The 12,472-nt window shown below is 39.4% G+C and overlaps 2 protein-coding genes across 2 annotated transcripts in view; one reads left to right on the top strand and one right to left on the bottom strand.

Annotated features, from left to right (window-relative positions):
- The window catches only part of cnot11 (CCR4-NOT transcription complex, subunit 11), a 5,933-nt gene extending 922 nt beyond the window's left edge, over positions 1 to 5,011 (top strand). The window contains exons 2-8 of the mRNA XM_025063655.1: positions 1 to 33; positions 318 to 482; positions 662 to 814; positions 973 to 1,175; positions 1,369 to 1,568; positions 2,399 to 2,498; positions 2,598 to 5,011. The exon at positions 1 to 33 is cut by the window's left edge and continues 5 nt beyond it. Coding sequence (XP_024919423.1) covers positions 1 to 33; positions 318 to 482; positions 662 to 814; positions 973 to 1,175; positions 1,369 to 1,568; positions 2,399 to 2,498; positions 2,598 to 2,795 — 1,052 coding nt within the window. The 3' untranslated portion in view covers positions 2,796 to 5,011. The remainder of the gene's footprint in view (positions 34 to 317; positions 483 to 661; positions 815 to 972; positions 1,176 to 1,368; positions 1,569 to 2,398; positions 2,499 to 2,597) is intronic.
- Positions 4,878 to 12,472, bottom strand: LOC103391510 (lymphocyte cytosolic protein 1 (L-plastin)). The gene is made up of 16 exons (XM_008327793.3): positions 12,334 to 12,472; positions 10,094 to 10,174; positions 9,844 to 9,992; positions 9,628 to 9,751; positions 9,251 to 9,383; positions 9,085 to 9,166; positions 8,754 to 8,919; positions 8,523 to 8,665; positions 7,948 to 8,043; positions 7,645 to 7,840; positions 7,484 to 7,562; positions 6,465 to 6,579; positions 6,225 to 6,358; positions 5,976 to 6,096; positions 5,772 to 5,896; positions 4,878 to 5,517 (listed from the first exon to the last, which is right to left on the bottom strand). The coding sequence occupies exons 2-16, from the start codon at positions 10,158 to 10,160 to the stop codon at positions 5,385 to 5,387; spliced, it is 1,863 nt and encodes a 620-aa protein (XP_008326015.1). The 5' UTR covers positions 10,161 to 10,174; positions 12,334 to 12,472; the 3' UTR covers positions 4,878 to 5,384.

Here is a 12,472-nt window from a genome sequence, read left to right as displayed (position 1 = left end):
CGGGGGGGGAGGAGCCTGAAAAGCTTCTGTCAGGTCAGTGACCAAACTAGCATATTTTTAGTTAATAAACTTTTTTTTAAAACACACTTTATTTACTTTTAGTATTGTAAACCAACACCTGCTAGACGAACCTTGTGATATTAGCTTACGTTGTGGGTTGGTCTATTGTTACCTTATGTGGTCACTTTGTGACATGAAAGTTAATCTGAATAGATAGATAAAACATCTAAAATTATGATATGCTGTCCCAATCCCTATGCCTATCACATGTCTTTGTTTTACTGCATCTCCACCTCCATGTCTTGTGACTCTTCCAGGCTTCCTGCCACCCATCACTCAGCCAGAGAAGTTCTTCCTGTCACAGCTAATGTTAGCTCCACCCAGAGATCTTTTTAAGAAGACGCCACGACAGGTGTCATGTATGGATGTGGGGAACATGCCCCAGTCTATCGACATCAGTGGGCTACAGTTGGCACTAGCAGGTGAGCATAACCCTTTAGACGAAGCTGAGATAGTTTAAACCAGGATGATAAATGCAAGGCTAAATGAAGCCTTCCATTTATTCAAAGCCGCTTTGAGGATGCATTGAAACCAGGCTTTGACCAAAATGGGTATAATGTTGCCTTAATGTGTGTCTTTGTATGTGTTTTATGTTGTGCAGAGCGTCAGTCAGAGCTGCCCACACAGAGCAAAGCAGGCTTTCCGAGCCTCTTGAATGACCCAGACCCAGATTCTTCAAACTCTGGCTTTGACAGTTCTGTGGCTAATCAGATCATAGAGTCTCTGGTAACAGGACCCTGCCCACCATTGGAGAGTAGGTGGCGTTATAACAGATGTCGCAGTTAGCACCTGTTGTGTTAGCTGCGCTTTGATTTTAACATTTGCATTTCATTGAATAATGTGATGAGATACGTCATTATTTAAACACTTGACATACTCAAGTAGCCTCCCTCTTTTTTTTCCTGTCTCTAGGTCACTTCCGTCCAGAGTTCATCAGGCCTCCACCGCCGCCACACGTGTGTGAGGACGAGTTAGCCTGGCTTAATCCCACCGAACCAGACCACAGCGTGCAGTGGGACCGATCCATGTGTGTGAAGAACAGTACAGGCATGGAGATCAAGCGTATTATGTCTAAGGCCTTCAAGAGTCCACTATCGGCGCAACAGCAGACGGAGGTAGGTCATGTTGTAACTGTAATTGACTAAAGTCCGTTAAATCGGAAGTTCTCTTAGCTTTAAAATGTATCACCTGTGCCTCTGAAACTAGCTGCCACTGTTGCACAATATTCATTATTATTTAAGTAACCAAAGTTAGCCACAATACTTGGTTGATTTTTGTGGAGCAGGTCACATCTCCTCTGTCTTTTAGTTGCTAGCAGAGTTGGAGAAGGATCCTAAACTGGTCTACCACATCGGTCTTTGTCCCACCAAGCTGCCATTCCTTGTCGACAACAACCCTCTTGTTGCCATCGAGATGCTGCTGAAGCTAATGCAGAGCAGCCAGATCACAGAGTACTTCAGTGTCCTGGTCAATATGGACATGTCTCTACACTCCATGGAGGTGGTCAACTTGTCTGAGTCCTTAAGAGAAACGCACGCACACACACAGACACACAGACAATCACTTACTTCTTCTAACATCACTTTTAAGTTAGAAACTTCTTTTTCTAACGTAAAAGAAGTTTGAACTTTTTTTAAAGTTAGAAGTTAGAAGTCAAAGGTTTGAACATATAAATGTACCTGTATTTTACTCAAGTCTATCTATTTGGTGAGCCTTCATACTTGGAAGTAAAAATTCGTACTTACATTCAGAGAAATCTATCTTTCCTTTTTATCAAACGAATCACACAGTAATGAGAATGCAAACATTTTGAATTGGAAGACATTTTATTAAATGTGTCTTCTCCACCTGCCTCAGCACAGTACAGTTTCCTCTTTCAAGTTTTTTTTTTTTTTTTTAAAAAGAAACACATTGATGTGTGTATTGTAGGTTTGATGACCAGAAACCGAATTATTTTAAATGTAACCTACATTCATCGTGGGCGGTGCTGTGCTGTGCTGTGCATCAAAAATAATAATAATGAGTTAACTCTAGGGTTCCCGTTTTGGTCGGGACTTTCCGTATTTTGATCATAATTTTGCTTTGCGGAAATGTAGGGGCGTAGTGCTGAATATTACAGAGCGTAACACAAATGAGAAAATATTTGATTTGTAGCACGTGTCATGCTGCTGTGGGCTTAGACTGCTGAAAAGAGCAGAACTGATGATGCCATTTTAATGTCAATGCTATTATTGTTATTTACAATCAATTAAAAAAAAAACTGTTCAGTCGACTTAAATTGACATGCACACAATTTTGTTTCTGATTAAAAATGAATTGAAATTGTTTTTCTTCCGTTCAGGTTAACCACAGCTGTAGATCTTCCGCCAGAATTCATCCACCTCTACATCTCCAACTGTATCTCCACCTGTGAACAGATTAAAGACAAGTACATGCAGGTACATTATACCTCAATATCCATGATTTCTTACACCGCCGAAGTGCGATGCCTCCATGACAACACTTGATGTTCTCCTCTTCCTAACCGTTTGTTCCAGAACCGTCTTGTCCGTCTTGTCTGCGTTTTTCTCCAGTCCTTGATCAGGAATAAAATCATCAACGTTCAGGACCTATTTATCGAGGTCCAGGCCTTCTGCATCGAGTTCAGTCGGATTCGTGAGGCCGCCGGACTCTTTCGTCTTCTGAAGACCCTGGACACAGGAGAGAATCCAGCTGAAGCTAAACCTGCCAAGTAAAACGTACTCTACTCTACTTGCGCTTACTCTACTCTCACCCTTTGGGGATTTTTTTCCCCCTCTATATTAAAGCTGGACTTGGATTCGAAACAAAACAAGTTTTTTCTTTTTTTTTTCTTTTTTGATTAAAGTATTTGACCATCAACTGCTTATTTGTTAATTGTCAATTAGTGTCTGTGTATACCTGTCTCGTGTTCAGATATTACTTGGACTTTAGCGTTATTAATCCTTAGAGTAGAATCAAAAACATTGAACCCGCTTATACGGTGCTTCTCAACGACCTGTACACCTCTACTCCATTTGTCGTTCGCATAAATGCAGAGATGCACCTCCTCTGTTTCTCAAGACAGCAGTCTCCGCGATGAATGGGGCAGATGTCCAGCTGAAGAGCTGAATCAGAGACGGTGTTCTAAAATCAGGTCTTTCTCGTACACCTGGCTGGTCAGCTCGTCCGTCTTATTATCCAGGGAGCTTTGTTGTTTTCCCAGCTGGATCGACGTGCAGGGGCAACGTCCCAATATTGTCCGAACGCTTCAAAAATTGCCCCCCGCTCCCCTGAAATGAAAAACTATGGAGTGCCTGGTAATATTTATTTATTTATCTCCACAAACCACTGTAGGAGTTGCTGGCACCAGCATTCTGCAAACAATCCCCTGATTATTAAAATGAATTCATAAAATGAGCTGCAATGCTGCCATCTTGTGGCTTTCTCACATACAGCCTGTTTTCCCCAAAACTATTAAACTATTTTATAAAACTATTTTTACAACAAATAATTTGGCCAAAACCCAGGCTTTGTGTTATGTGGTTTTCATTATCAGAGGAAAAAAAAAACACTAATGATCCTAACAGGTATTACAATAATATTGGTTTGCCAATATTATCGGACATCCCTAGAAAAAAAAAACTTAAAAGTAAGTAGTCTGTATGTAGAAAATGCAAGTTGTAGCTGTAAAAAAAAGAACCTAAAGCCTGAGGGGCAGATGTGTTTGACATTTGTTTTCTAACTTCTCGTGAAACTAAGCATTTCATCTCTCTTGATTCTGTGTTTCCACAATCATAAAACTCCAGTGAGAATGACACAAATGTCATCTGTTGCGTGAAAATAGTTGGAGCAAGTTTCCAATCTCTCTGATCTGTCTCCAGGTCGATTGTATGCCTCGCGTGGTACCACTTACCTCTCGTTCGCTCAATTTTTTCCCCCATCCTGAAAATGGGTCGGGGTGTGTTTATTAAAATGAGTTTTTATAGAAATGGACAGATCACCCTTCTTGTATCTAAGCAATTCATATTTACTGTAAACAAATTAAAGCATAGAGATGAGTGCAGCACAAATTTAATTTTGGAAACCTTCAGTAAAAATATCATATTATTTTCCAAACTTTAAATGATGGTGCTTTAATCAAAGGTTGTGTATCAAAATAATAAGAGAAAAAAATATATTTTAGGCCAAAAAGTTAGTTATCAAATACTTGAATTTTTTTCTACTTTAGCCAAGTCATTCAATACTGTATTTTTATTATTATTTATATATTTATTATTATAATTGATGTATCATCATGGTGAGCAAAGCCTTCTCTGCAGGCCCAGAGTTCCATTGGTAATTTGATGTGATTTGATTGGATGGTCAGAGAACACAGTTCTGAATCTAGGAAACTGCATCTAGCGACTAGCGCGATCCAAAATAATAATAATAATAATTCTGTGTCCGCCGCTTCTGTCGAGCAGACATTCTTAACCCAAAGCTATTTAGACCTTAAAACGTATTATTGATGCTTTTTGATGTACATTATGTCACAGCTCTGCGTGGGTTTGTTGCTTTAGTAATGTCGTTAGTAAGGCTGCATGATACAGACACAGACATAGACAAGAGTTTTCAATTCTGTAAAATGAACTACAGACGAGAACTGATAGGGACCAGGGGTTGGAGACCCGTCATCTAGGTTGTAATGACTCACTATGACTCACATTTCTGCATATTATAGATGGTTTCCATAGACTATATGGACTAGACTATAGACTATAGATTATATTATTATTAATAATAATATTGACACCAAAGCAAAGTGACTGTGACTAAAATGCTGACATCGCTGCAGCTGCTCAGTGGTGAGTAAGCGGCCACTGTTAAAATTTTATTTTGATTCAAACTGGAGCCAATTATGAAAGTGATCAAAATCTATTATCAACAAACATGAAACTGCTTTAGTTAAAAAAAATTTAAAAAAAAGAATAAATTCCAGAGTGTAATTTTCACTGAAACCCAGCAAGGATTTCAACTTGACAAATAATGTCACACTTCCTTTTGCAGATATGAATCATTTGCAGTTAAACCTGGACCCTAGGTTCCGCAATAAGACCGTACTTACTGTTTTTTTTTCTTTCTAATTTGTGGCTCTGTTTTCGGAACTGTTTAGGAACTGTACTCACAACAGATATGTCAATCCCTATCTGTACCTAGCGTACGCTAAACTGATGATATTCTTTGCTCCTAGGAACTACTGTGTAAAAAATAAAAAAAATTTGGAGTACATGAACGAGTCCTTCCGTGCGGTACAGTGGCATGTACTGCCTTGGCTTCACCCTTTTTCAGGCCCTTTTCATGCCACGCGCCATCAGGCAGGCAAATACAGTCATCACCATCTTGGGTTTGACCTCCACCAAGTCCTCAGGCAGAGCGTAGAGCCGCGCTCCGATCTTTCTCGCCATGGAGATGGCATACCTGAGGAAAAACGGAATGACGACGTGAGTGCAAGGTTAAGCAGATGACAGTAGCTTGAAAGTGACTTTACTATGGACGTAGCCTATGTATACGGTTAAGCTAGTTAAGCTAGGGGTCAGCAACCTTTTTTCAAAAACAGATATTAATGAAGAGCTACTTGCTTGATACACTTGATATAGTTTATTCCGCAAACGTCTTTAACCTAATGTCAGTTTTGTCAACCGCTTTTTTTCTTTTTTTTTTAACACGCTTACTTTGCATTATTCTGTTTCTCCTCATCAGTCAGATCTTGACTTTTCACAAGGTCGTATCTTATCGATCCAGGCTGGATGGCGTCAATCAGGTCCAGGACTGGAAGACTGGAGCTGATGTTTTGGTCCTGCATACATAAAACAGTTGAAATCAGTGTTAGAAACAAGGTCTTGTGAGTTAAATTAATAGAATTTTTTTTTTTTTACCTTAAATCCAGAGATGGGTTTTTTTTCCGCCTGTGTTAACATGTCATTGACCCATGCCACAATGGTGTCGTCTGTCACTTTCTGACCATCGCCAAGCTCTTCCAGAATGTTCAGTGTGTATCTGATAACAGATACGGGACCAACATTATCCATTATTTATTTTTTACGCCGACCTTGGACCTGTCTCCAAACTGTTACGGTTCAGACCACGCCCTTTTTGGGTGCATTGTCCCTTTAAGAAAAGTTTACCGTCTCATGAGTTGCCACAGCAGAGCCAGAGTAAGGGTTCGATTCCCAGCGTTTAGGTCCTGACCCGCAATCCCAACCAGGGAAAATTTGGCCTCTTTTTTCCCGAGCTCTACGGCGTAGTTGCAGTTTTCAAGCTGAGAAACACAAACAAACCCGCTTTGATTCCGCAAGTATTTCGAAATCAACTTAGAAACAAGAGATTAAAAACGTTAACATTTGAGATGTTATGCGACCTGTTACCTTTTTCATGTTGCTTCCAAGTTTGGGATACGGAGGTATATTGACTCGATCCCAGTCGACGGGGACTTTAATTTTCTCGTAGAGCTGGAAAATGACTATAGCGTCATCGATGTCTCTGAACAGATGGACACACATAAATTAAAAACACTTAATGCGACGCTTTTTTGCATAGAAAACGATTAAAAACACTTAATGCGACGCTTTTTGCATAGATAACTGAAACGTTTTTTTAAAACCACTCCTTCTACCACACCACAAGTCCATCTGGAATATCAGCGAATTTGTTTAGATTTAGATTTACCTCCAGTGACACAAACTGACTACGGGAGGCAGTAGACCATCAACTCCTCAGTCCCCAAGTGGTAAAATCACACATTTTCTCTATGTCTTAGTGCAAGGGGTGTCAAACTCATTTTGGTTCACGTTTCCCATACAACCTGGTAAGATGTCAAGTGGGCCGGACCAGTACAATCACAACATAATAACCTAAAAATAATAATAATAATAAGTCCATGTTTTCCTCCTTTGATTTTATGCAAAATAGAAATATATTAGATATAAGCCACACCCACTAAATTTCAAAAGATTATTCTACATATATAGGCTGCACTTCTCTTAAAGCCTAGCCCGTAAATATCCATTAATTAGCTGCATCATTGTTTAAGCCGCAGGGTTCAAAGCGGCGGCGTATACTCTGGAAATTACGGTATTCGTATTTAATGGAATACAATTTTACAAAAGATATTCTGAACATGGTGTTTGTGTATATATATATTTTTTTCTTTTTTCAAAATACATCAAGCGGGCCAGATTAAACACCTGAGTGGCCCGGGTTTTGGCCCATGGACCATATGTTTGACACCCCTGGCTTAGTGTATAATTGATAAACTTCACCTTCTTAGAGTTAGAAAATCTACCACCGTAGCATTGAAAACTGTAGGTAGCTAAAATAAAACGTTTTAAATGTCTCGTATCATCTTAACGTTCCAGTCATCGTGATTTAAAATGTGAGTTCTTACGTATATAAGTGGTTGACCCTGGGATTTACTCCTAGAGAGTTCATCCAGTTCCTGAAGGTTCTCTCCTCCCGGGTTTCACCTGAAGAAAGAACATAATTACAAGGAGTTGAAGAATAAAACTCACGGGGGAATTTCTCGAGGTTAACGGAAATAGCTCCGACCTTCAATGGTGCTCCAGTCGATGTCCTGATTCTCCGGTTTTTTCAGAGCAGGGTATTTGTTGAACAGGTTGGCGACAAACGCAAGGTTAAGTTTGGGATTCCCTCGCACCACATCCGGTGGCATCACAAACTGCCGGCAACCGAGTCGTTCAGCCTGGTCCAGCATCAGCTCCGCCCTCTTCAAGTCCTCATTCGCCTGGAGAGATAGATTACGGCGAGGAAGTGTATTAAAAAAAAAAGGTCCGATTTTGACCCCGAATAAAGATGGATTTGATTGTCAATGTGTCTCTGCTGCTTTCTGACCCTCAGTCCAGACATGTCGATGGCTATTGCTGGGATTCCCTCCTCGTCTCCCTTTGGCGCCACTTGGTTCAGGAGGTTGTAGTAAGCCTTGGAGTCCTAAAGCCAAAGGATTTGGAAAGGGTGAACTGAGTTTTGGCTGAGATAAAATAATATTGATCATTTCATTCAAATTCAATTCAGTCAAATTCTCAACTCAGATATAAAATTTGGTCCATGTCCTAGTACGCACTGTTGCGTTTGATTCAGTACGTTTTGGCTCAATTTGGGTCAGTCAAGTCAAGTTTTCAACTCGAATCGCCGTGGTTTTTTTAGATCAAGCCCAAGTCACTGTAGAAATATTTTATTTTTTAAAGTACCAGCGCCAAGTGCCAAAGAAAACATTGCACTTATTTGGATACATTTTAGTTTTAAGTCTGATAACGCCAAGCTCAGTGGTACCTGGTGGCTGGTGGATTCAAACCTGTGACCTTCCTGTGACACAAGTCCGCGTCCTTAACCATGAACCATTGTCATGAAGCCGAATTGTTGGCTGGAGAAGACCTATCTCCATGAGACCAGAAAGAATTCCTGTTTACCTTGATGTCAGAGCTGAAGTTGTTGATCTTGCCGCAGCCTGCTTCCTCCAGGTGATAATTTACCCAACGCAGCAGCAGCTCCTCGGGAGAAAGTTTCATCAAATCCTCCAGACTTTCTCCATCACGCAGTAGAGCAATCAGAGCTGCTCCGAAAAAAACAAACATCGGTGTTTAGCGCTACAACTCTTTCATTTGGGACAGAGGAACTGGCGTTGGGTTCGGTTTACGCACCTTCGTTCTTGGTGAGCTCGATGTCAGCGAAAAGTCCGATCTTGATGACCTGCCAGAGCAGACCCAGGACAAGGTGCTGTCGGCCTTCTTTTAGGTCCTCAGCTCCGATGTTGACCACGTGGCAGCCGATGGCCGATGCCGAGTTCAGTGCCAAGTTCAGGTTCTCCTGCAACAACGCACGTACGCACTCTTAGAATAATTCCACTCCAGGGTCTTTTACTGTATCCTCTATCAAGTGTACCTAACCCTAACCCTGTCCTTCGAACTAGGTCCTCAGGCCTAAGAAAGCCTCCAGAACAAACGAAAAAGCAAAAGGAAAGAAGGCCCTCACCTGGATGGTAAACGGTGTCAGTTTCTTTTTGTTTATGGTTCTCTCGTCGATGGTATCGGGAACTGACAAGTTGATCATTTTACTGAAAACAAAAGACGAAGGGGTGTTCCGACTCTGGGTCTAGACGCGCTTTGAATTGGTTCTACATCAAAGAAACAATTGATACCAGAGGAGGATTCCATCGTTGACCGCAGTGAACAGATCATTGGTGTCTGGATTCATGGGCAGCAGGTGTTTGCAGTCCGAATCCTTCTCCAGGGCTTTGTTGATCCAGTTCACAAAGGCTACCTTCTCCTCCTCTGTAGTACATAGAGATTTAAGACTTAAGTCGTAAAATTAGTGGTTAGAGGTTCCCAAAGTGTGCGGTGCACCCCCTAAGGGAGGCACAACGCCATTACGAGGGGGGCCGCGGATGGAAATAAATGAATGAAACGTTACGCAGCATATTATCCGATGGCTTTTTTTTTTTTTTATATGAACCAATAAGGGGGCCCAGCAGAGAAAGTTTAGGAACCACTAACTTAAAACTTAAAGCGTGTTTACCAGAGTAGGAATGTTGTGTTCCACTCTGCTCCGACGTTCCGGCTACATTACAAATTCCTTCCTTCTTATTGATGGCCTTCCTGAAGGTCTTTGCTACTTCACTGCTCTTGAGACCGTGGACCAACTGAACAGGAGGAGAAAGAGGTTACTGTTAATTCACTTCGTAGACCTTCAGAATTCAGGATTTCATGGTCACGTGATAATCCTCATTCTGACCTGGGTGAAGGTGTCGAAGTTGAGCTCCTGACTGCTTGAGGTCAGCTCTTGGACCATCTCTCTTATTTTGTACCCTGGCAACTGAAGGTTAGCAGCTTTGAAGAGCTCATTTAGCTCTTCTCTGCTAATCACACCGTTGTTGTCCACGTCTGGAAGATAAACGATCAAAGAAGACAATGTCAGAAGGGCCCGGGAGGAGGCTCCTGGAAAGGTGGCGCTCAGGGAGCAACCGAGACAGAGATTCTCTAACCGATCTTTGCGAAAGCTTCTCTGAGCTCTTCAAGTTCCTCTGGAGAAATCTGCGCGACTTTGGCCATTTTGGAACCTGAAACTGAGACATGAAGAGATGGCTTTATTTGACTTCTTTGAGCTTCCACAGAACAATGGGTAGGAAAAAAAAATTAATAAATTATTAATAAATAAATAAAAAGTTTTTCTTTATGAGTTAAGTTTGAGCTTCCACAGAACAATGGGTAGGAAAGAAAAAAACAAAATAAATTATTAATAAATACATAAAAAGTTCTTCTTTATGAGTTAAGTTGATCTAATCTCCTAACTAAATGACTTTTCGCATGTTAAGATTGGAATTATGTGGGTTTTCTTTTTTACTTGGAGACAAGGAGGGGACTATTTCTAGGCCAAATGTACAACGTTTTGAAAAAGATTTACCTGTTAACATGGACTTTTTACAGTAGTAGTATTTAATTACGCTAAACATTCTGCTAATTTTGTTTATTTTGCCAGAAATCAAGTTTCTAAAGGGCATGTTGAAGGTAGATCTCAAGATTCAGGATATATATATATATATATAAAATCCAATTTTGCAAAATATAGCAAAAAATAAACCGAAAGACACTGTACATATATACTAAAAGTTTTGACTGTAAATATATGTATACTGTATATATATTTTCATATTATATATATATTTATGTTATATATATGCTCACTGCTACGCTATGGAACCAACATAGTGTATATATATATATATATACATATATATATATATATATATACTGTATATAAAATACAATTTTGCAAAATATAGCAAAAAATAAACTGAAAGACACTGTACATATATACTAAAGTTTATGACTGTAAATATATGTATACTATATATATATATATATATTTATATTATATACAGTTTATATATTTATGTTATATATATGCTCACTGCTACGCTATGGAACCAACATAGTGGATATATATATATATATATATATTCTGGCATGCCAATCAGGAAATGAATCCTTGAATATATTGTATGGATAAAACTGGAAACATCTTGAAGTTCCATTCAGTATATTAAATGATTCATTTCCAGAATTGCATATATATGTGTGGTGCAAATAAGCAAGGTGAAAGTTGAGGGGAGAAGTTGTGCAGTTCCTGAGTTTAGTGTGCGAGAATGACAATGGGGTGGGGGGTGGGGATTGGGTCTGGTATGATGTCAGATGAAGGGGAAGCGGGGGGTATGTGGGTGGAGTGTGTGCAGACTGACTGCCTGGTGAAGGAAATAACATAATGTCGTATGTACTGTTTATCAGTATTTAACATAATTATAACTCATAATAATTATAACTATATTATAACTATAACTTGATTTTTTTTTTTCAGGTTTATTTTTCATAGGTTAAAATCCTTTGGATAGTTATGTAAGTTAGCTGATTTTTAGCCATAGACTTCAATTATATATATTTGTTGAGGCAAATGTTAAGTGAAATTATTTTTGTAGGTGTTTTTGCTATTTTCCGTAGAATTCGCTACATTTTGACAACTTACATTTAAGTTGTCATTACATTTAAGATTTTATGTTTTTATGTTTTTATGTTCACTTTTAGTAATGTTTAGTAACATTGTTTTTTTTCCAGCAGTCAGTCAGAACAGAACAAGGCATTTGGATGATAGAGAAATGCCAATTCCTACGTTGGAACTCCTTAGATTGAAATAACCTGACCTGAAATCTTTCACAGATATTCAATTCTACATTTGCTATTTTTTCTTCTTCTTTTTTTTTGCAAATCTTTAACTTTTAGCTGTTTTTTAGCTGCAACAAAAGCTGTAGAACAGTCTTTGTTTGTTTTTTTTGCCGTTTTGCAGATTTTTTTTTCTTTCTCTAATTGAAGCTGACCACAAACTTCCTTTCCAACAGTGCTTTGACTTCTGCTTCCTCTGCTTCGCGAGCCTCGCTGCTGTTGTCGCTCCTCCTTCTGCTGCTAAAACTTTTCTTGCTCTTTCTCTATTTTCTCTACCATGAAACATATCCAACTTAGAATAAATTGCATTTTTACCTTAGCAGTAGCTGCATAAAGCAAAAAAGAAACAAGGTCATGAACATCTGAGGTTCAGATTTTGTTTTCTTCTTCTCGTCTTCTCTAAAAATTCTAAAAAGAATTCTGAGCCAAAAGTAGATTTAAAATTCATTCCAAAAATCTTAATCTACCGATTCCTTCAGAGAACCTTCAGAGATCAGAAGTCAAAGCTTACCTGTGCGGTGGTGCTGCTCGTGCTGCTGCTTTGATGAGGACAGTGAGTGAGAAGATGATGACGGTGACTCATGAACGGTTGCTGCTTTTAAAAAGGGAAGTGACACGTTTCACAGCTTAGAAACAGGAATCTAAGTGGT

Source organism: Cynoglossus semilaevis, chromosome 16, assembly GCF_000523025.1.
Source record: "Cynoglossus semilaevis isolate Cse_v1.0 chromosome 16, Cse_v1.0, whole genome shotgun sequence".
In the NCBI taxonomy this organism is placed as follows: domain Eukaryota; kingdom Metazoa; phylum Chordata; class Actinopteri; order Pleuronectiformes; family Cynoglossidae; genus Cynoglossus; species Cynoglossus semilaevis.
Note: the sequence above shows the minus strand (reverse complement) of the source record. Positions and strands in the feature narration are given on the sequence as shown.